The sequence below is a fragment of the Anser brachyrhynchus genome (genome assembly GCF_964034855.1).
Source record: "Anser brachyrhynchus genome assembly, chromosome: 22".
Taxonomy (NCBI): domain Eukaryota; kingdom Metazoa; phylum Chordata; class Aves; order Anseriformes; family Anatidae; genus Anser; species Anser brachyrhynchus.
In genome coordinates, this window is record NC_137715.1 from 4,076,394 (window position 1) to 4,096,195 (window position 19,802).

The window sequence follows — 19,802 nt, forward strand, 5'->3', positions numbered from 1 at the left end:
GCGACCAATAGCATCGAGCGGAGGGCGGGGGGGGCTGGCTGGGGTCTGTCCGCCATGTTAGGGCCGGCAGGGCGCTGAGGGGCGGCAGGGCTCGGCTCGGCCGGGCCGGGGGCGAGCTGAGAGGGGTGGCGGGGGTTGAGGTGGCGGAGCCGAGGGGCCCTGGCTCCTGGGCCTTTCTCGGCTGGGCCAGCGGCTGTCTGAGGGGCCTCCCCGGGCCCTCTTGAGGGGTCTCCCAGGGTCTCCCGGGGCCTCTCGCCGCCAGGAGCGGGCCATGGAGCCGCAGGTGAACCTCCGCGTCAGCTGCCGCGGGGAGACCCAGAGCTTCCTCGTCTCCGACTCGGCGCACACGACGTGGGCCGACGTGGAGGCCATGGTGAGTCTGGGGCCCGGCTCCTTCTCGTCCGGCGCCTGGGGGTTAAAGGGGGTGGGGGGGTGTTGCTGTGCGGAGTGCTTTGCGGTTCTGCCGCCTCGGGGGGTGTTGGAGCCTTTTGGGATCGTTTTATGTTTGGAGTGGGGTGAAAAGCCTGTTCTGGAGAACGTTTCTGATGGGTTGGTTGTGGGGTTGGTGTTTGGTTTGGTTTGGTTTGGTTTTGGGTGGGGGCAGGCGGCCTGAGCTGTGCGCTCTGCTCTATTCCAGTTGGCGATGCTCGGTTTTGCTTACCCATTTTTTTTTTGCTTTCCCATTCTTTTGCCCATTTGAGTAGATGTGGTTGGATAACAGAATCATCTAGGTTGGAAGAGACCTCCAAGATCACCCAGTCCAGCCTCTGATCTAACACTACCAAGTCCTCCACTAAACCATATCACTAAGCTCTACATCTAAACGTCTTTTAAAGATCTCCAGGGATGGTGACTGAACCACTTCCCTGGGCAGCCTGTTCCAATGCCTAACAACCCTTTCAGTAAAGAAGTTCTTCCTAATATCCTATCTAAACCTTCCCTGGCGCAACTTTAGTCCTTCTCTGTTACTTACAGAGGATTTCTCTCTTTCTCTCTCTCTTCTCTCTTTTTTTTTTTCTTTTTTTTTTAATCCTCTGGGATGCCTAGTCGCTAATGCATGCTTTTAGTTTCCTGGTGCCTTTTGTACCCGTGTGGCTATAACTGTTCTTGCCAGCAGGCCTTGCATACCTAGGCAGGTGTTTGTGAAGATGTGCGTATCAGATACTTGACATACCGAGGAGATGGTGTTTAGCTTTTCCAGTGCTATTTAGTGAAGACTCTTTTGTTGGATGTGGTTTATGTTGTGCAGTTAGAATTCCCAGAGTTAGGATGAAGCAGCAGTGATGAATTTAATCAAGTTGATTTAACTTTTAATCATATTTGATTTAATTTTCTAGTAGCTCTTCTGGTTGTTCTGTGTTGTTCTAAAAGTTGTATCTTAAGAGATAGCCAAAAAAATGGGTAATATAGCCTACCTTGTGGAAGGTTCTTGCATGGTCACTGCCTCAAATTAAAAGCGTGAGCTGCATCATTTGCTTTCCTCCTTGTATTTGAGTCTTGTAGAAGGTCAGCTGCTGTCCTCCTTCTGTTTGAGTCTCGTAGAAGAGGTGCTAGGTCAGCCTTAGAACAGCTGGTAGCACATAGCCCCTGCAGGAACGCCTGAACGGGTCAGAGTCCTGCTTGTATCAAGGCTGGAAGCAGGTTGCAGTGTGGGCGCGGTGTCGCTCTTAAGCGCTCGGAGCGAAGGTGGGCTTGTTCCACGTGTGGATCTCTCTTAACGTTGCTTCCTTAACCCAGGACGTACTGCTGGCTGTCTGCACTATGCTGTGCGGATTGCTGCTTCGAGGCAGTGCCGGCTAAACTGTTCCTGGGTTTTTTACTGTCAAAGTGTCTAGTGTTTGTAAAGGATAGCCGCATCTCTGGTTCTAGCTGGAGTTTGGGGGAACAATCTGGGGGTGATGTAGAGAGAGAGAGACTTATAATTGGAGTTTCTTCTCAACCAAGTTGGTTCTTGTGCTGCACTCCCCAAATTAATTGGGGCTGTATCACTGGAAGGCCCTGACAGGCGCATTCGGTAATTAAAGTAGCATCTTGTGAGGCCAGGTAAATCCCAGCCATCTGCTGTCTTCCAAGGCTGCCAGTCCTCTTCTGTTAGATCCAGGCTGACAGCACGTGCCTCAGGTACAGCAATCTTTGGGAGGAAAAATGCAGTTTGCGTAGGTAAAGAATACTGAAGTGTGCTTGAGCCTCGAAGACTTATTCAGTGTAGGGTTTGCTGCTTTTGTTTACGGCTCCTGTGCTATTGGTGATTCTGCCCTGGTAATACAAAGTAGCTGTTCAGCTTTGTTCTTCTTATTGGGATAGGTATAATGGATTTATGTCTTCAGATGTGCAGTGCATCTGCCAGGGAGTAGCAGAACGCAGTACTTTGCTTTTCTTAGCGCTTGAATTAATCCTAGTTTCTCAAAACACAGATGGGCTTACGGGGGGCAGGGGAGGGAGGAGGCTGCCCACCTCCCTGAACTATCTTCCAGGTGCTTTTTAATGTGAAAGTTGGTGTTCAAAGATCGTTGGCTTTAGCCTCTGTAAATGGGAGTGTTTACCATGTCCGAGTTTGTTAACTGACAACAAGTCCTCTTTCCATGGAAAGGCTGTTCAGTGATCTTGATTTTAGGGTAAACATTAACTAGAGCAGGTGAAACACAAAATAAGTTAAATTCATCTCTTCATTATAAAAAGTTGGTGAAGGTCGGAAGCAAGGCGCTGGGGAGCGTAGTTCAACTCCAGGAGAACGGATTTGGTAAAAGTGTGTTTATTTCAGCCGAGGAACTGGAAGGGAGGGGTGGAAGGGTTAAACCTCTTTTTGTTGTTGTTTTTCCTATTAGAAATCATGATTAACTGAAAACTGCTACAGCTCTGTCTCATTGTGTTGCCATTTTTTTCCTCATCTTTTTTCTTTTACATACAGGTTAAAGTTTCATTTGACCTGGACAACATTCAGATCAAATACATTGATGAGGATAAGGATGAGGTAATAATACCTTTTTATCTCCATTTCTCCTTCCCCCCTGGTTCCAAAATGTAACGGTTTGAACCTTCCTGCCTCTTGTAGTTGGTCCTTCAGGACTGTTTGTTCTGCAGGTCAGAGGTGATGTTTTTGTCCTTTAGAGAAGAAAATAGCTATTAGTCTTTTGGTTTCAACCTTAATATAATATAGCATTCTTAATTTAAACATTTTTTTGAAGCTATTGCCTTTCTTTTTTCCTACCAGTATAACAGAACAGAAACAGCCAGTGGTTCTCTGTGCTCAGAGGAAGGGATGAGTGTTGAGGGATTTCTAATTTTACAATTTTATTTATTTTATCAGAATAAGTTATAACTGCTTGTGTTTGCAGCTGTGCTAAAGCCCCGTCTCTTCAATCTGCATTGCCTCCTCTGAAAAATGTAGGTCCCCTGTCATTAGCATATGTTTACTTCGGAGATCTGGTGTACTGAAATCCTCTGCTCGTTTCATGCAAATGCTATAATCTCCAAGCAGATTACTGACTCGGAAAGCAAATTGGTTACTTCTAGTTGTCCTTGTTGAGTAACTTCCTGCTTGGCACAACCTCACCCTCATATTCTGTTTATGTAGAGATTTAGATCGGAATGTGAACATAACTGCCATGCTCCAGTGATTGATTTGCAGCTCTGCTAAATTGCGGAGATGGGGATTTTTGTTTTTATTTTCTTAACCCAATGGGAAATGTCAGGATGCTTCCAGAAACGTTTCAGGGAAAGATTCTGCTCTTACTTTCCAGCCTCTCTCTGTATATATATATAAAAATGTGTGTGTATGTATGCATGTATGTATTTTTTGATATTTAAGTATAAATATCTGTTTAAGATCTTTCATGTGCTGATAAATACTGATCAAATCATGTGATGCTGTAGTGATTAAATAACTTCTTGTGTTAATAACTTTTATGTGCAAATTTGATAAATGAGCACCTGAAGTAGATGGTGTTAACTGTCCTTTCGATTAGAAAGAAACAAGGCAAGCGTTGCATCTGGCCACGAACAGCAAACGGTCCAACCTCTGTTTACTTGTCTAGAAAGCCCAGTGATATCAGCGCTGGCTTCCTTCCACTGGATGAGACCATGCTTGTTCTGGATGCCAGCAGGGCGAGAGGCCTCACTTACTATGCAAACCTAGTGAAGAACACGGTCTACTTTAAACCACCACGTCATTAGTTAATAATTAAGCATGGCAGCAATAACAAATACCAGAAGGAATGATACTTTAGAAACTCTGAATAAAAGTACATTTATTTTGAAAGCGTGTCAGTTTTAAGGGAATCACAAAAAATATTTAATTGGCTGTTAATCACTTTTTTTTCTCTTTGCAGGTGTCTGTGAATAGCAAAGGTGAGCTATTACTTTATTAAAATGACATCAGGTTTATAAATAGACCCCAGCTGTTGCTTATATTTATGGAGAAGCAGATGAGAGAGCTTACATGTTGATTTGGGGATCTGTGTATGATTTGGCATCAAATTCTTCCAAAAGGGAAATACTCTTTATCTACAGAAAGTTAATTTTTCAAAATGAGTAAATAAATGGAATGGGAAGTCTCCAGGCTGCAAGCATGTTTCCTTGTTGCCGTATGTACAACTGTTTCTTTAGAAGCACTATTTTAAGATAATTTACAGAAGGTATGGAAGACATTCTTAGGTTCTTAACTACAGTGTGCTAAGTTTACATGTATTATTGGAGATAGGGAAAATTCACATTTCTTTTCTTTTTTCTTCAGAGGAATATGAAGAAGCTCTGAAGGTAATTGGTCTCTGACTTTTTCAATATATTCAGCGTTCTCCGATGAGAATTGATGTAGCTGAGGGGGGGGGGAAAACCACCAATATCTGCCTTGTAGAAATCAGAATAGCTCAGTTTTCTTGCTTTGGGCATTAGCTTGAATATTTTGCTCTACTATTGTCCAAGCAGGCTAACTTTGCTTTGTATAATTAGTTGAACACGCAGTTGTGATTCAGGGCCCAGAGCAGACAGTCAAATTACTGGCTTTCTCAAATGCCGTGTTTGGAGGTACTGGCCCTTTATTGGATCCTTTTAAAAATCTTGCCATGCAGGCTCCAACATTGTACTCTCTGGTAATAAAACTTTCAGTGATGTCAGTGCTTAATTACTTCTTAAACGATTGCATATTTTTCTAGACAAAATAAGGATTGCATTCCTTTAAATTGTACAGTACTAATGCTTTCAGAACTTTTTTTGCTTATGGCTTGAATTTCTAATCTGGAAATCACTTGAAAATAATCATAAATGAAAATTTACTGTAAGTTCCTGGGCAGAATCTTTATTGTTTACTGGCTTTATATGAACAGCTTCATTGTAGATTGAAAAACTCCTGTAGAATATTTGCATGATAATTTTTTTGCTTATAGTGAACTTCCCAGTAAGCATATTGGTAACTTTTAGGAAAGGCAGAATAAAAAAAAGTCAGCTGACTGTAGCTTGGCATGTGACTCAGTTCTTCTTGGTTTTTGTGTGTTTTTTTTTCTCACGACCTTTCCAGTGCAGTATAATGCTGTATTTTTATAGGATATTTAGTGTTGGTTTGAAGTGGAGTGAATAGGGTATGTCATGTAATCTTTATTTAGATTGCAGTTAAACAAGGAAATCAACTCCAGATGAATGTGTATGAAGAAGGCTCTTTTCTGAAAGATGCTCCATCTTGTTCTTCACAACCGCGTGAAAGAACCGTGACAGAAAAGTTGGCAGCTCTTAAAGATGAGAAAATACCTGTTTCACACTACTCTGTGGTAGCTCAGGGGTTGGAGGAAGAGTTGAAAAATGAAAAGGAGCTGGCAGTTCAGGTAGGATGCAGAGTTGGACTATATATTCATTAAATCAAAATTCATAAGTGTAATTCACCTTATAGACTGATTATCATCTTTACTCGTACTTAAAAACTGATTCAATTAGAAGTTGGTCTTTATAGCTACCTGTATGCTCCCATTACAGGTCATGAAATTGTTTGAATGTCTTCAAGAGGAGGTTTTGATGTTGCGTTTAGGAATAAAGGCTCTTTAATGTTGACCTGAAGCTCTGATTTGACATCTAGTAACTTCTGGTTGACTTGATTTCTCTAGCTTTGATGTGTAATTACATTCAAATGCTAATAACGCAGAAATCTTTCAGAAAACTTCAGTGGCTTTCTTGTGCAACTTTTCTGCTGTTTTCCAAAGAACTTGAAATCTTTTTTTTTGGTAAAACAGTTAAGGGGAGTACCGTTTGAAAGTTGTTAATCTGCTGTATTGAGGTTTGTTTTACAGCTTCACTTGCTTATTCTGTTTGACTCTTTCCTTTTTCACCAGCAAAAGTTAAATCACAATGAAACAGGGAGAACAAATGAAAATCCTCCAGAATGGTTTACTAGCTACTTGGAAACAGTAAGTGTCTTTTCTTCTGAATTTTGGTATTTATAAAGGACTACATAAGAGGTTATGGGAAGAAGATACCTGTTATGCCTAGCAATATATCTGATCACAGGTATATAGTTATATATATATGTTTGGTACTTGTGACCAGAGCTTTAAATGGCCTTTAGGCATCTAATCACTCTATCATAGTGAAATTACTTGTCCTGCAATGATGATCTAGATGCTACTATATTTTTACAGTTTTGATGTTACCTTTTTTTTTTTTTAAAAAAAAAAAAAAGCTTGATACATGCCACTTGTCAAAACTAGGTTGTCTGGTTTATGCATTTAATTGGTTTGAGTATAGTTTTAACTGTCAAAATTACTACAGTCTTTGGGGGAGGAAAAAAAATTTAGACACTAGTCGATTTAGTGCTTTAGAACTTTTATGATAGAATCCTTGTTGCACTCCACAGTCATAGGAACTTCAGGGTGATCATCGTGACGCAGAGCATGAAATACGGTGTTACTGGTGGAGAGTCTTGTTCAACCAGTTTCAGTGGGGTAACGCTTAGGGTTTCCTGAGATTCGAAGCAGAGTGTTTGGCCTTACTTTTCTTGATAGTTCAGCTTAAGAAAACCCTTTCAAGAGACCAATGAGTATAACCTATAGATTAGTAAGACGTAGCCATGAGATTGATTATTGCTTATTACCTGCTCAAAACAATGAGAAGCAGCTAGCTAGGAATAAGAATTAATCAGCCAGTGACTTCATGGAACTTAAAGATATGGTGATGTAACAGTGTATGCATTGATGTTTAAGTTTTTTTTCAAGTTTACCCTTTGTCACCTACTTATATAATCTAAAGATCTTTCGTGTATTGAAATACTAAATGGTTTTATTTAAAGCTCATCTGGTGGAGAAAATCAGGAGTTAAAGATGGACAGACTCCAGAAGGGTGTGTTAGGAGTCACACTAATTGTCTTAGATTCATTTCCTTCCCTTTATGCAAGGCTATGGAATAACCCCACAACTTATATTGTAAGCATGAGTATATGATTTTTAGTTTGCCTTGTTTAAAACCAATGGGCTGGTATTTTCAAAAGTAAATCCTCTTTGAGGAGTGTGATACTTCTTCAAATTCAACTCGAATGTGTTGTTGCAGAGGTGAGTGAATTCTGAACTGCTTTATGACTTGTGGGTTGGGAGATTTGGGGCAGTGTAATCCAACTTTTTGAAGCTGCTTAGGATGCTCCAGTTCATGACTTTCTTCTTCAGTTCAGGGAGCAAGTGGTGAAGGAAACTGTTGAGCAACTGGAACAGAAGCTATATGAGAAGCTTGTTCATCACAATCAGGCTCCAGACTTTCCTGAGAGCTCTATTACAGCAGCACCTCCGGCTTCAGAGACCCAACCAGGGAATGGTAACCAGTGTGACTGGCTAATCTCCTGCTGCAACTGTCAGGCCCGAATCGTTGGAGTTCGCTACCAGTGCAGGTAGGATATGATGAGTAATGGGCGTGTGGGAAACTTAATGTGTTACGTGTGTGAATGAGAGTTTGAAAAGACATCTTAGCATCACGGATTGCCATTTTGCTAATCTTCAGCGTGGTGTACGCTTCAGGACCTTTGTCTCTCATAAACAGCTTATGTTCTCTGTTCTTGCAAACAGTCCTTATCTGCATAAGAGCAAGATTAATACTGTTTTGAAAAAACCACGATCATTGAAAAAATGTAAAAGAACTTTTGTTATTCACAAGCACTTTTAAACTTCCTTTGCATATGGCATGTAGTAACTGTAAAAGAAAATGTTTGGCTAAGTTAGTTAAACAAAAATGCAAAACTTACAGCCACTGTCTATTTTAAAAAAAAGTTGTTTTTCATTCTGACACAATCAATGAGTTTAAATGAAGTCATCCTTTTTGTTTTTTTAAAATGAGCTCTCTGTCGGTTTGTTAATAATATATTACACGTTTTGATGAGTGTCTTAAGTGAAGTTTTAATTTGAATGAGGCAGTTGCTTTTATAGGTAAGTATTTTAGGACTGGGCAGCAGCAGTGAATGGAGTGCCAGTAGGGATTTTCCTGTAGATGTTTTTCTCGTTGGCATGAGCTGGCAATCTGTTTTTACCAGTCCTGTTCCTGCAAGAGCAATCTCTTTTGCATCCTGAAAACTTCAGCTGTCTTATCCTTTGTATTTTCACAAGTAGAATGCTGTTTCTGGCATTCGAGTTCAGTATAAAGTTTTGTACTTTATAGCAACAATTGTCCATAGCTCATGCTAAAGGAAGTGTCAGGTTTTTCAATTCTTATTCAAGAAGGAAGTGGGAACTGTCTTACAGCTCTTTAAAGAAGAGATATTGATCTAGATGTTCCTGATATTGATGTGTAAGCGTTTAAGCAGTTTCACTTGGTTACTGCTTAAAATGATAGCTGGATACTGAGTTTGTTTCTCAGGAGAAATGTAAGGATTAATTACCCTTCAGTGTCTTTTTCTATTGTGTTCTTTGCCTCTCAGTAACCTACTTTTACTGCTTTGCAGCCTTTGTCCAGCCTACAATATTTGTGAACAGTGTGAAGCAGGAACATATGCACACGATCCTAATCATGTCTTGTTAAAGCTACGAAGACCTATACTGTGTATTGCTGAGAACTACAACCTTGCACAGTTTTCACCTCGCCTGCCTGCTACTCTGGAGCAAGTTAGGTAAATGGTGGCACCTGTCAACACCTGATAAGGCTATCTTGGTAGCAAAGTGGAAAAACCTGTCTTGGGGTTGGTGTTCAGCTTTTATGGATTTAGATTTAGAGTTAACAGGAAATTGAAATAATACTCTGGAACTGTAGTGCAAGTAGCTAAAAATAGCTCTTTACTTACAAATGGCCTCAGACAAATATTTTCCTGGACCTTTGATAACAAAGTAGAAAAGATAGGATTTTGTTTCATGGGTGGGTAGTAGACATGGAGAGCTTGCTTTTTCTTTGAGCATGTTCTAATCTGTCTTTACCCTCTCACTGAAGCAGTTCTAAATGTCTTCACCAGCAGCTGTGAAGTTGTTCTTTTAAAGTCATCTGGTATTCAGTCTAGAAATGTGAGACATTCCTTTGAGACTAGGACTGTGTTGGCTAAAGCTGTGTTCTAATCAGTGTAATAAGGTAGTTTTCTCTCTCTGCAGGCTCCAGAAACAGATGGACAAAAGATTTCTGAAGGCAGAAAAGCAGAGATTACGAGCAGAGAAGAAACAGCGAAAGGCAGAGGTCCGAGAGCTCAAAAAGCAGCTAAAATTGCACAGGAAAATTCATCTGTGGAACTCTGTCCATGTGTTGGAAACTAGTGGCTCACCTACTCTGAAGTCTGAGTCTCTCCAACCCAGTACCTTACTGTAAGGGATGTTGTTAGCTGAGCATTTCTTAGTTGCAGTGTCTGGCTTTCTGTGATGAGACCAAATTTTAAAGTAACAGGAGGAAGATTATGAAATCAGTTGCTCATTTAAAGTATTGTTTGTGATTGGACCTGTGAGGATTTTGTCTAAACTGAATTTGCAAAGTGGAGTGTTTTCTTTTTGAAGAGAGTATCAGAAGAAAAAGAAAAAAAAGCAACCGATTATTGTTGTTACCAGAAACTTGAACAGATTTATGAGGCAGAAAAATACCTACCATTATATATACATGCATGCACATGCAGTATGAATTAATGTTGCAGCCAGTTTTTAAAAGTCTATCTTCCTGTTGTCTTCATTGCCTCGTTATAGTTCAGTAAATTCTGTGTGCTTGTATTCAGTGCCCTTTTTTTATGTAAACTTAGGATGAGGCTCATTAGACAACAGCTTGAAGTTCAGGCAAGGCAAATGAGTTTGCATTTTTGAGTCATTTCAGTGTTATGAATGTGCAGGTAGTTTCTTTAATTCGTCCCTTCCATTTAGGGCATTTGAGAGTCGATTAGTTACTTCCATTTGTGGGGAGCTTAAAATAGCTATTACTGCTTCCTTCTGGCTGAACAGAAATATTACAGGAACAAAACCACTGCTAATTTAGGTCTGAATTTCTTTCTTTGTCTTTTACAGTTGACATTAATATGAGCTGCATCACCAATCCCCTCTCAGTGCACTTAACTAGTAGTAGAGCTCTTGGTCTTGTTTTTGAGGCCCTTTTAGGCAAAAACTGATATCTTGCTGAAAAGGTAATGTTGCTTGTAAGGCCAAATAAAAGACACCAGCACTAGACTGTAACAGAGTCCTTAATTCAACATCAGAAAGATGGTGACTATCTTCTTTAACAGAATAGCGTTGCCCAAAGTGCTGTAATACTAAATCAAATCAGCTGAAGAACAGTGAACCTTTCTCTTTAAACGTGGGTGCTATAATTATAATAGATACTTTTTTCCAAACTAGCAAATCTTGTTTTGTTACATTTCTTTTTTCATTAAGCTAAGGAAAGCAAACTGTGTTGTTTAGACTTTAAGATGAGCCCAGTACTAAAATGTTAAGAGTTTTGAAAAACTTACAGAAAAAAACTTTAAGTAGCCTCTTCCATTTTAGTCAGTGAAATAGCAGCTGAGTGACTTCCTCAGTTCTGTTTTTTTTGTTGTTTTTTGTTTTTTTCCCGTGGATCCCAGGAGTCCTAGTCAACCCGTCCAAGCGATTGTCCCAACACTAAGTGCAGTATTTGTGGATGAGAATTTGCCAGATGGGACTCGCTTGCAGCCGGGAACAAAGTTTATCAAACACTGGCGAATGAAAAATACTGGCAATGTGGAATGGGGCTCAGACACAAAGGTATCTTTCCTTTGCTGTTACTTTTACACATTAAAATAGTTCTAGAAGACTAAATACTTATATGCATTAGGAATTTGAATTCTCTCTCAGAACCTGTTTAGGGTTTATTTTGGCCAGTTAATTTATTAACTGGGAATTCCAGGGCGTTAATCTATCTAGGTACTCCTTGAAACTACAGAGGATAGGAGGAAAGCAATCAACATAAAGATCAGTGATACTGTCTTCTAGTGCTGTTCTAATGTAATAATAGTTCAACCTCGTTGCAGCAGGTATATTGCACTTCTGACATGTAAAAGCTTTTCTTCGAGTGCTGAGTTCCTGTTTAAACGTAAATGTTTTTCTGGTGATAGACTGAAAACCTTGACTAGCAGCCGCTTTTCTCTGCCTTGCCTCTGTGCAAGGCCTTTCAGCAGAGGAACTTGAAATGATCTCCATACAGATCACAAAGAAACAAGTGAAGTTAGCTTTTGCTTTTTCTATTGTATATTTCAGCTGAAACTTATGTGGGGAAATTTGACCTTGGCATCTTCTGAAAAAAAGGATGTGTTGGTGCCGTCCCTTCCATCGGGACAAGTAGGAACTGTTTCAGTTGAGTTTGTGGCTCCTAATATAGAAGGAACGTACACCTCTCACTGGAGACTGTCACACAGAGGGGAACAGTTTGGGCCTAGGATCTGGTGCAGTATTGTTGTGGATCCCTCCCCAGCTACTGATTCGTTAGAAAGCAATTGGAAGGACTCCGATTCCAATCAAACAGAGAAATCTTCCAGTAACAAACAGGCAAGTAATTCATACAGTTTTGAGGGCAGCTGTGAATTGCTTAGTAGATTGAGCAATGCATATTGTACTCTGCAGTGACATAGTGTTCCTAACTGTATTGATCTCTTGGGGATTCCTTTAATTGTTTTCTCTTCTGATTTTATTCTTAGTAGGGAAGAGAAACAACTTCTCTTGCATTTATAAGCTCTGAAATGGTAGTTCTTTTTGACAGACATGGGATATGTTAAAAGCCCGTTTCAGCTACTTGTATAGTTCTTTGATCAAAATTAAATGTTACAGGATTTCTTTGTGTTAAGTCTTGTCCTTTTGGCTCTAAAATGAGTTGAATTAAATATTTTTCAAGTTGCTTTTGGTGTTCTTACACACAGTACTTAGGCTTTGCATTTTATGGAACTTTCATTTGCTGCCTGCCTAAGATGTTTTTGGGACTTTTTTTGGCTTTTTCAGGATGCTTCCTTGAAGACAGAAGGCGATGCTCAAGTGATGGGTGAAATTGTGGAACAGGCTGAGATACCTCTGCCAAATCTTCCTTTGAAGATGAAAAATCTGCCAAGCGAGAGAGAATTTTATATCCCATCTGTGGATCTCCTCACTGCACAGGTAAAAATGTTAACAAGTCAGGTAGACATCAGACAAACCACCTTGGATTTCATATCTAGGTACATAGACATCCATAAGAAAAAAAATAGCTTCTGAGCTCTAAAACAGCCACTGTATTTTCAGGAAGAATATACTGCATTTTATATAGCAGAGCTATTTCCCTGAATTAGGATGGGGGACTGTCGCTGGAAGGTTATGTGCAGGACAGACTAAGATTCTCTGTAGTCACAGGATTGGGTCTTTCTCTGACCTCTAACAAGGGAGTACTTAGGCTTCCCTCTTGCTGCCTTAATTTGTGTAGTGCATTCTATAATGTGGGGATGGCCTTTGTGGGAAAACGTCCCCTGCCTGAGATCATGCCAAGTAACTAACAAAATGGAGTAGACCTCTTTGTAAGATATTGGGACCTAAGGCTGGGGAGTACCATGTAGGATTCCAGTTCAGGGTTCGTTGATGAAAACTGTGTGGGGTTTCTTTCTGTAGGATTTACTGTCCTTTGAACTATTGGATATCAATATTGTGCAGGAACTGGAGCGAGTGCCACACAACACTCCTGTTGGTAAGGATTTTTGATACTCTGGTGTGCTATCTCTAGCTTTCTAAGCTACTATTTACCCAATGGAAAGGTTTTCTGTGCAAAAAGTTTTTGCTCTTCCGGCTAGAGAGTCTTCCCAGCTCCCATGTCTTTCCATTTTAATTCTTTCTGCAGCCCTAGAGGAGATACCTGATAGTCCTTTGTAATTTTCAGTCTTAACTTCTTTCCATCTTCACACGCTCAAGGCCATAAGATTCCAGGCATTGCAGAAGGCTGTCACTTTCTTTGCTCAACTAGTGCCAGTGTAATGCAAAGCTAATTCTTTTTCACCAAAGTATCTTGTAAGATACCTGGTCTTCAGTCTTGGAAGAACATCCTTTAAGAAAAAGATAACTTCTTAAAAGGCTGCCTCTTGGAGGAAGGAAGGTTCTTATTTTAATGCTAATTATCTTTGCTACTTTTGTTTTTCAGACATGACTCCATGCATGTCCCCTTTGCCACATGATAGCCCCTTGGTGGAGAAACCTGGCTTAGGTCAGATAGAGGAGGAGAACGAGGGAAGTGGATTTAAACCAGTGTCTGGTAAGCAGTAATCACTGGGAGCTTGGGGTGCTGGGAGGAGGTATCGTCAAGTCTGACTAGGCAGAAGTGATGTTTTATTTACTTGAAGAATTCTAACTCCTGTTGTTCCCTTTCTGTGGAAAAACAAATAGTACTTTGGCTTATAAACCTGTAGTATGGCACTATGATTGTGGATGTTGGAGTGTAATATATCTGAAATTCAGAAATGGAGAACTTTTGATTTTTTTCTGCATAGTAGAATTGTTGGGAGAATTAAGAATTTGCCCTGTATAGACTAGATTATACTGAAACGTTCTAGGTATTGTCCCCATTCTTCTCAGTCATCTTCACATTCAACATAAGTGGAAGATTTTGGAATTCATTTTTTTAAGGAGGAATCAAAACACAAAATCAGCATTGGCCTTGGATAGCTTACAAATTCTTCTCATACTTGCGTTTCCTTGCGGTCATGTTAAAATAATCTGTCTCCCTTTCAAAGGAATAACTGAGGTCTGCTTTCCTACAGATGCTTGCATGGTGAAAATGAAAGGTGAACATCCACTGAATCAGGAGGAAGGGGAAGAAGACATGAGCGGGACTCAGTTTGTCTGCGAAACTGTAATTCGCTCTCTTACCCTGGATGCCGCACCTGACCATAAGCCCCCACAAAAAAAGAAAGTGATGAAGAGTGAGTACTGCCCGTGCTGGCTTCTGTGGCTTTACTTTGCACTCAGACATTGACCACAAATTGCTTTGCACTGCAGGTGGTGATACCTTTTTAATTGTTTTTCTTGATTGTTGTATTAGATTCTTTGCAAATGCTGCAAGACACCTTCACTTGTAATGTGCTAAGTGAAGAATCTCCTAGGATAAAAACTAATGCCACTTCTAAAAAGGAATCAAAGATCTGTCAGTCAGAGGCGATCACTGAAAATGGCAGTGGTAAGTAAAGTCTGAATTTAAAGTAAAACTGTAGCGGGCTACAAAAAAGCTGTGAAAAGATCTATGGTATTCTAAGAAATTGAATACTGCAACAATGATTCTCTTGATGTATCAGAAAATTGGTGTCTATACACTGAACAAGCAGCTATTTTAAGAGTTGTTTTTTTTTAAAAGAAGTGATATTGAGACATAATGGTTCCAGTCAAGTATTCAGATATGTGCTCAAAGACTAAGCATGGCTGGTGCTTCCATATTTTGTGCATGTAGCTTAAAGGCTGTGCTTTGAACTGTATCCAACGCATATAATTTAGGAACTGTTCTCAGTGTAGCTGTTTTTCCTGTTGAATTATGCATAAGCTTACCGGTAAAATCTGTTGCTCTTTCACACTATACCCCAACCTATACCAAGAGATCAAGAAAACCAGACAGTTAACGTTGACAGCAAAGGTTTACGGTTATTTCTGAGTAGTTGCATTTTATATCTGGGACAGCACTGCTTTTGCTGTTATCCAGGCAAATTGGGCAAATTTAATATGCTTTATTCTTTCTTTTTCTGTTAGGGGAACTTCTGTTTTCCGAGAAAGTAAACCCTTATAGCAACACTGGCGATTCTGGTGATGAAGATGAAGGTGATGATAAAGATGATGTACAAAGTCAAGGCTCTTCTGCTTCATCAGAGGATTATATTATTATTCTCCCTGAATGCTTTGATACCAGTCGTCCTTTAGGGGAGTCCATGTATAGTTCTGCTCTTTCTCAGCCCAGCCTGGAAAAGACCGGAGAACCTGAAACAGGAGCAGGGCCAGATGGGGGAAGTCAGCCAGAGATACACAGCATCGGTGATACTTCGACAACATCACAAACGCTGCCTGTAGTACCATTGACCACAGAGACCACGGACACCTTAGCCCAGGCAGAAAGGTATGCTTCTCAGAACAAAGCCATTATGTTAATTGCTGCAGGCTTAGCAGGGTGTTGCACTCGAGTTTGATGTTCAGATAGAACTGGTTGCAACAAAATCAGTGTTGTATGTGATGTAGTGAATGCCCTATATCCTATAACTCTATAAAACCTTATGTGCTTAGCTAATCAATGAGTAGGGAAGGGAAGAAGGGAACCTGTGAAGGTTTTCCTTTTGCCTGTAGATCTTGACTTGCCTGCATGTGTATGTGTAGAATGAAAGTGGTAAAAGTAACTTTTTGCCTTATGTTCTCAGGAATCTTGCATCTCTTCAGAATTGTATCTTCCAAGAACCAAACATACCAGCTCCAGAGAATGTCTGTTCCAGTCCTCACAATCAAATAAGAGAAGGTATTGACAGTACTGACTGAAGGGTGCATACGTAGCTATCTCCTATTCCTTACGTCTGCGGTTGGATTTGGTGTCTTGTTATTCTAGAGGAGAGCAGAAACCTAGCCAAGTAATAAGGTTTAGTTCTCTCTGGGTGTTTAAAATTTTACTATACAGAAGATTTGTAGAAAGCAATACAGCTTTCTGAATCCAGGTGAGAAGAGCATTTATTAGAAATGGTAGGAGGGCACGCAGAAGTGTTTGCGTAAATATGGAAGATTACTTTGCTCTGGAATTAGAGCCTTGTGTATAAGCTATTGTTACAGTTATTTCGAGCTCAGCAGTTCATCTCATGGTCAAGTAGATAACCACTGACTAATCAGCCAAATGATTCCTGGTATTCTTTTGATAGTCAGGAATGTGATGAGAATCTTGCATACCTAGTTTGCATCTGGATCACTAAACTTGAAAGTATTAACTTGGACTGAATCCCACTCCTTTCCATTTACGTACATGTTGCAGCTCTTCAGCTTTTCATTTACTGTCCACATTGATACGGTGTATTTTCTTCTTCCAGAACCTAGTGGTGAAGACAGTCATGGACCAGGATCTTCTGGATTTCTAACAAGAAACCAGAAGTTCTCAGAATACCCAAGGTAATGAAACAGAAGCTGTGACTTCACAAATGCCATTTATTCTGTGGCTTTTCTTTTAAGATTAAGTGACTAGGAATCAATGGAAACCGGTTGCTGTAGCCTGGATGGATGTGTCACAACTTCACATACAGACGCATTCTTTTGGGTGACAGTACTTAATTCCTTTCAATCAGTCATGTTATGGAAAATAGGCTAACATAACTTTAACATAAAAAGTTTATCAGAAAGTGTCAAGAAAGAAGCAGTGATTTTCCCAGGTGGCTTGATTCCTGGATGGTGGGGATTCCTTTGGATAATGGGTTGTTCTCTGACAAGAATTGAGTCTCAGCCAACTAATGGGGAGAGACACTTGCATTTCAAAATGAAACACACGTGGCTTTGCTGACACCTAAAGTAATATCTTCTCTGCAGACACCCACAAGGAAGCAGTATTGCAGGAGAACTAGTTAAAGGAGCTTTATCAGTTGCTGCCTCGGCCTACAAAGCATTATTTGCTGGACCACCCATTACAGAACAGGTAAGTGTCTTTTTCCTGTATACTGTGTGAATTTTATACCTACACTACTAGTTTTAAGGTTTTGAATTTTGTATTTTTTATGAATGTGTCAACATTCTGCATAGGACACTTTTCAGTGCACTGCAGGAATAGTAAAACATTAAGCTTTATGGCATCCCTTTGAAGTATGCTGCTTCACTAGCTGATAGGGAAACCCATGCTGTGGGGATGAAGCATCTCTTAAAGCATCATGCAAAAGCAGTAATTCACCTTTGTAAGCCAACAATGGAAGTGAATACCAACAGCTTAATTGCAGGCAAAGGGCCTCAGTGCCTTAATTATATTTTGGTTTAATGCAGGACTGCTGATTGAAATGGCAAAAGTAAGATAATAAACGGTCTCTTCATATCTTTTGTTTTTGGCAGCCTGCAGCTACAGAAGAGCACACTGCCACTCTTCTATCCAGTCTGTGCGAGATGGGATTCTGTGACAGGCAGTTAAACCTGCGACTGCTGAAGAAACACAACAATAATATGGTTCAAGTGGTAACTGAATTACTTCAGATCAGTAACAGTGACTGGTACAGCAGTAGGTGCTGAACCTTCCTGGTGGAGCAATGAATCACCTTAATTGAGCAAACTCTCATTAAACACTGCAGCAGTAGCAGGCTGTTCCTCAGCTGTGTTCTGTTTGGAGGTGTAGATAAAACTTTAGCTTTTCTTTGAGCTTTTGACTTTTTTTCTTTCATGGAAATGTCAAACTGCTTGTCACAGCATTTTATGAGTTGGAGACCAGAATTCCAACTGTACTTTGGACATCCTGGTGAAATGAGTGGTCTTGAAGTCTATCATTTTATACTGAATCCTTTTTATCTGGGAATTCTAGACAATGACTTAAACTTGCACCCAGATTAGAACTTCCCCTTTTACTGTATGTAAAATATTTTAGGCAGCTGGGGCTCTTGTTTTGTTGACTTTTAACAAACTTTGGAATAGGAAACAATGTAAAATGCTTCTGTAAAACGTAGTCTTGCCTGATTTACAAGAGATGCCCACAAATAGAAAGCTGTTTCTTCTTACATAACTTAGTAATTGACCTTTTTTGTCCAATGCATGATAGTAATGTAACAGATTTAAATCTTACAAGTCATTCTTAGGAAAAAAAAAATTGCTTATATATTGAAATGAGTCTTGAACCATCAAAGAATTTTCAAATAGTCTGAAATCACAACCACTGTAATTTAAACTGACGTTTACCAGGAAAGTCATTGTTTCTTATAGCAGAATAAAGCAAGAGAGTGATCTTACCATTGAACCATCTCTAGTAACAATGCAAAGCATATCTCTAACAGAAAATATAGCCTGTGTAAAAATATGTGGTTAAAGATGGATTTGTAAATGTGGGAAGGGCCTTTCTAAGAACGTTTAGAGGTTCCTCATAAAAACATTAAACTTGACCCCTATCTTCTTTTCAGTATAGTCCAAACCTCTTAACCTGTTAATACCACACAGAAGAATTGAAGAATGTGTAAAAAGTCAGATCTGAATTGAAGTACAAATTCTGGTAATGTTTGAGAATGGGAAGAATGCTCGAGGTAGGGATTGTGTGACTTTTTATACTTTGAGAAATGTAGTAACTTAAGCAGTGTGAAGTGTATGGTCTCCTGTGATGGTTCTAGCTGTGTTTCCATAGACACATCTGTAGGACTCGCTTTCTCACAAGATTTTGCTTTACATACCCATATTTAATTTGAAATTTAAGAATTCCCTTCTAAACATGCCGAGAGGAGATTTGATTCTGAAGAATCACAAGAAACCAGCAACATACACTGCTGTGCAGTGGTGTATCCTTAAGTAACTGTTCAGAGTTCGGTCCTCTGAAAGTGACAGCAGTGTTGGCTACGTTCTTTTTGAGCAAACTTTCTTGCTGCAGGAAGAGACCATTGATAGTAAAATATTTATATTATTGCTGCTTCAAAATAAGGTGTTTCTGTTTTGACACAATGTAGCTGAAGCAGTTATCAGTATTGTGACTGACCAGGTGATCAGTAGTAAAGCTTTTTTTTTTCAAAAGACATAATACCCTCAGAGATAAGATACCATTAAAATAAATGAAGAAAAAAATGTATCATACTGTTCCTGTTTTAAACCTATTTTTATAGATTGTGGAAGATATACTCCTAAATGTTTATTTTGAAATACAGTAGGACTATTTTGCAGTGTGTTTCTCATCTGTCTGTACCCCAGTGCAACTGTCTGCTGTGGACCAGATAAAGATCTTTCTGTAACTTGAAACTACTGGATTTTCCAACCGTAACTTACACATACTGTTTTGAGTACCTTTGGCTTATGCTTACTATAGAATGAGGAGGAGGGAAGGACATGGATGAAGTGCAGTAGCTGGTGAAATTCCTAAGCCTGGTGTGGTTGTCTGCTTTGATCTGGAATGCCCAGCAGGACGTTTGTTATTTCTGTGTGTACCTTTATACTTAGGATTTTAATGTATTCTGTAAATTAACAAAACACTAAAATGTATGAGGAAAAAACACTTCATCGCAGATTGAAATGTGAAGTGTGAAATGCTGTTTTCCTTAGGTTACTTTTTACTAGGGTTTAGATAATGTATGCTCAGGCTTAAGATGTATTTCCGTTGGCTTTGTATATTTTGTTAATGGATGCATGGTATAATTTATAATATATTCTATAGTGCAAAATGTGACCTCTGTGTCTTATTTAGGATAAGCATTTTAAAGTCAACTGTTGGGGGGGGTGAGGGAGGAAAGGGAAGGAGGGTGGAAGACGCCCTCTTTC

The 19,802-nt window shown here is 39.8% G+C and overlaps 1 protein-coding gene across 2 annotated transcripts; it reads left to right on the plus strand.

The window, feature by feature from the left end:
- Nucleotides 1-19: 19 nt before the first annotated feature.
- On the plus strand, nucleotides 20-19,705 carry NBR1 (NBR1 autophagy cargo receptor). Of its 2 annotated transcripts, none has more exons than XM_080565333.1 (21): nucleotides 20-373; nucleotides 2,909-2,971; nucleotides 4,329-4,347; nucleotides 4,733-4,755; nucleotides 5,598-5,813; nucleotides 6,315-6,389; nucleotides 7,638-7,855; nucleotides 8,900-9,064; nucleotides 9,534-9,740; nucleotides 10,973-11,132; nucleotides 11,625-11,912; nucleotides 12,360-12,512; nucleotides 12,996-13,071; nucleotides 13,519-13,629; nucleotides 14,135-14,296; nucleotides 14,416-14,550; nucleotides 15,111-15,471; nucleotides 15,767-15,861; nucleotides 16,418-16,496; nucleotides 16,908-17,013; nucleotides 17,418-19,705. In XM_080565333.1, the coding sequence occupies exons 1-21, from the start codon at nucleotides 272-274 to the stop codon at nucleotides 17,589-17,591; spliced, it is 2,988 nt and encodes a 995-aa protein (XP_080421459.1). In that variant the 5' UTR covers nucleotides 20-271; the 3' UTR covers nucleotides 17,592-19,705. The 2 variants fall into 2 exon arrangements, with proteins under 2 accessions (XP_080421459.1, XP_080421460.1); XM_080565334.1 differs by having other exon boundaries at nucleotides 6,321-6,389.
- Nucleotides 19,706-19,802: the final 97 nt, after the last annotated feature.

Coding starts and splice junctions, on each gene's coding strand:
- NBR1 (XM_080565333.1), top strand. CDS start 272: ATGGAGCCGCAGGTGAACCTCCGCGTCAGCTGCCGCGGGGAGACCCAG. Junction 9,741..10,972: donor CTCCAACCCAGTACCTTACT/GTAAGGGATGTT, acceptor CGTGGATCCCAG/GAGTCCTAGTCAACCCGTCC. Junction 11,133..11,624: donor AATGGGGCTCAGACACAAAG/GTATCTTTCCTT, acceptor TGTATATTTCAG/CTGAAACTTATGTGGGGAAA.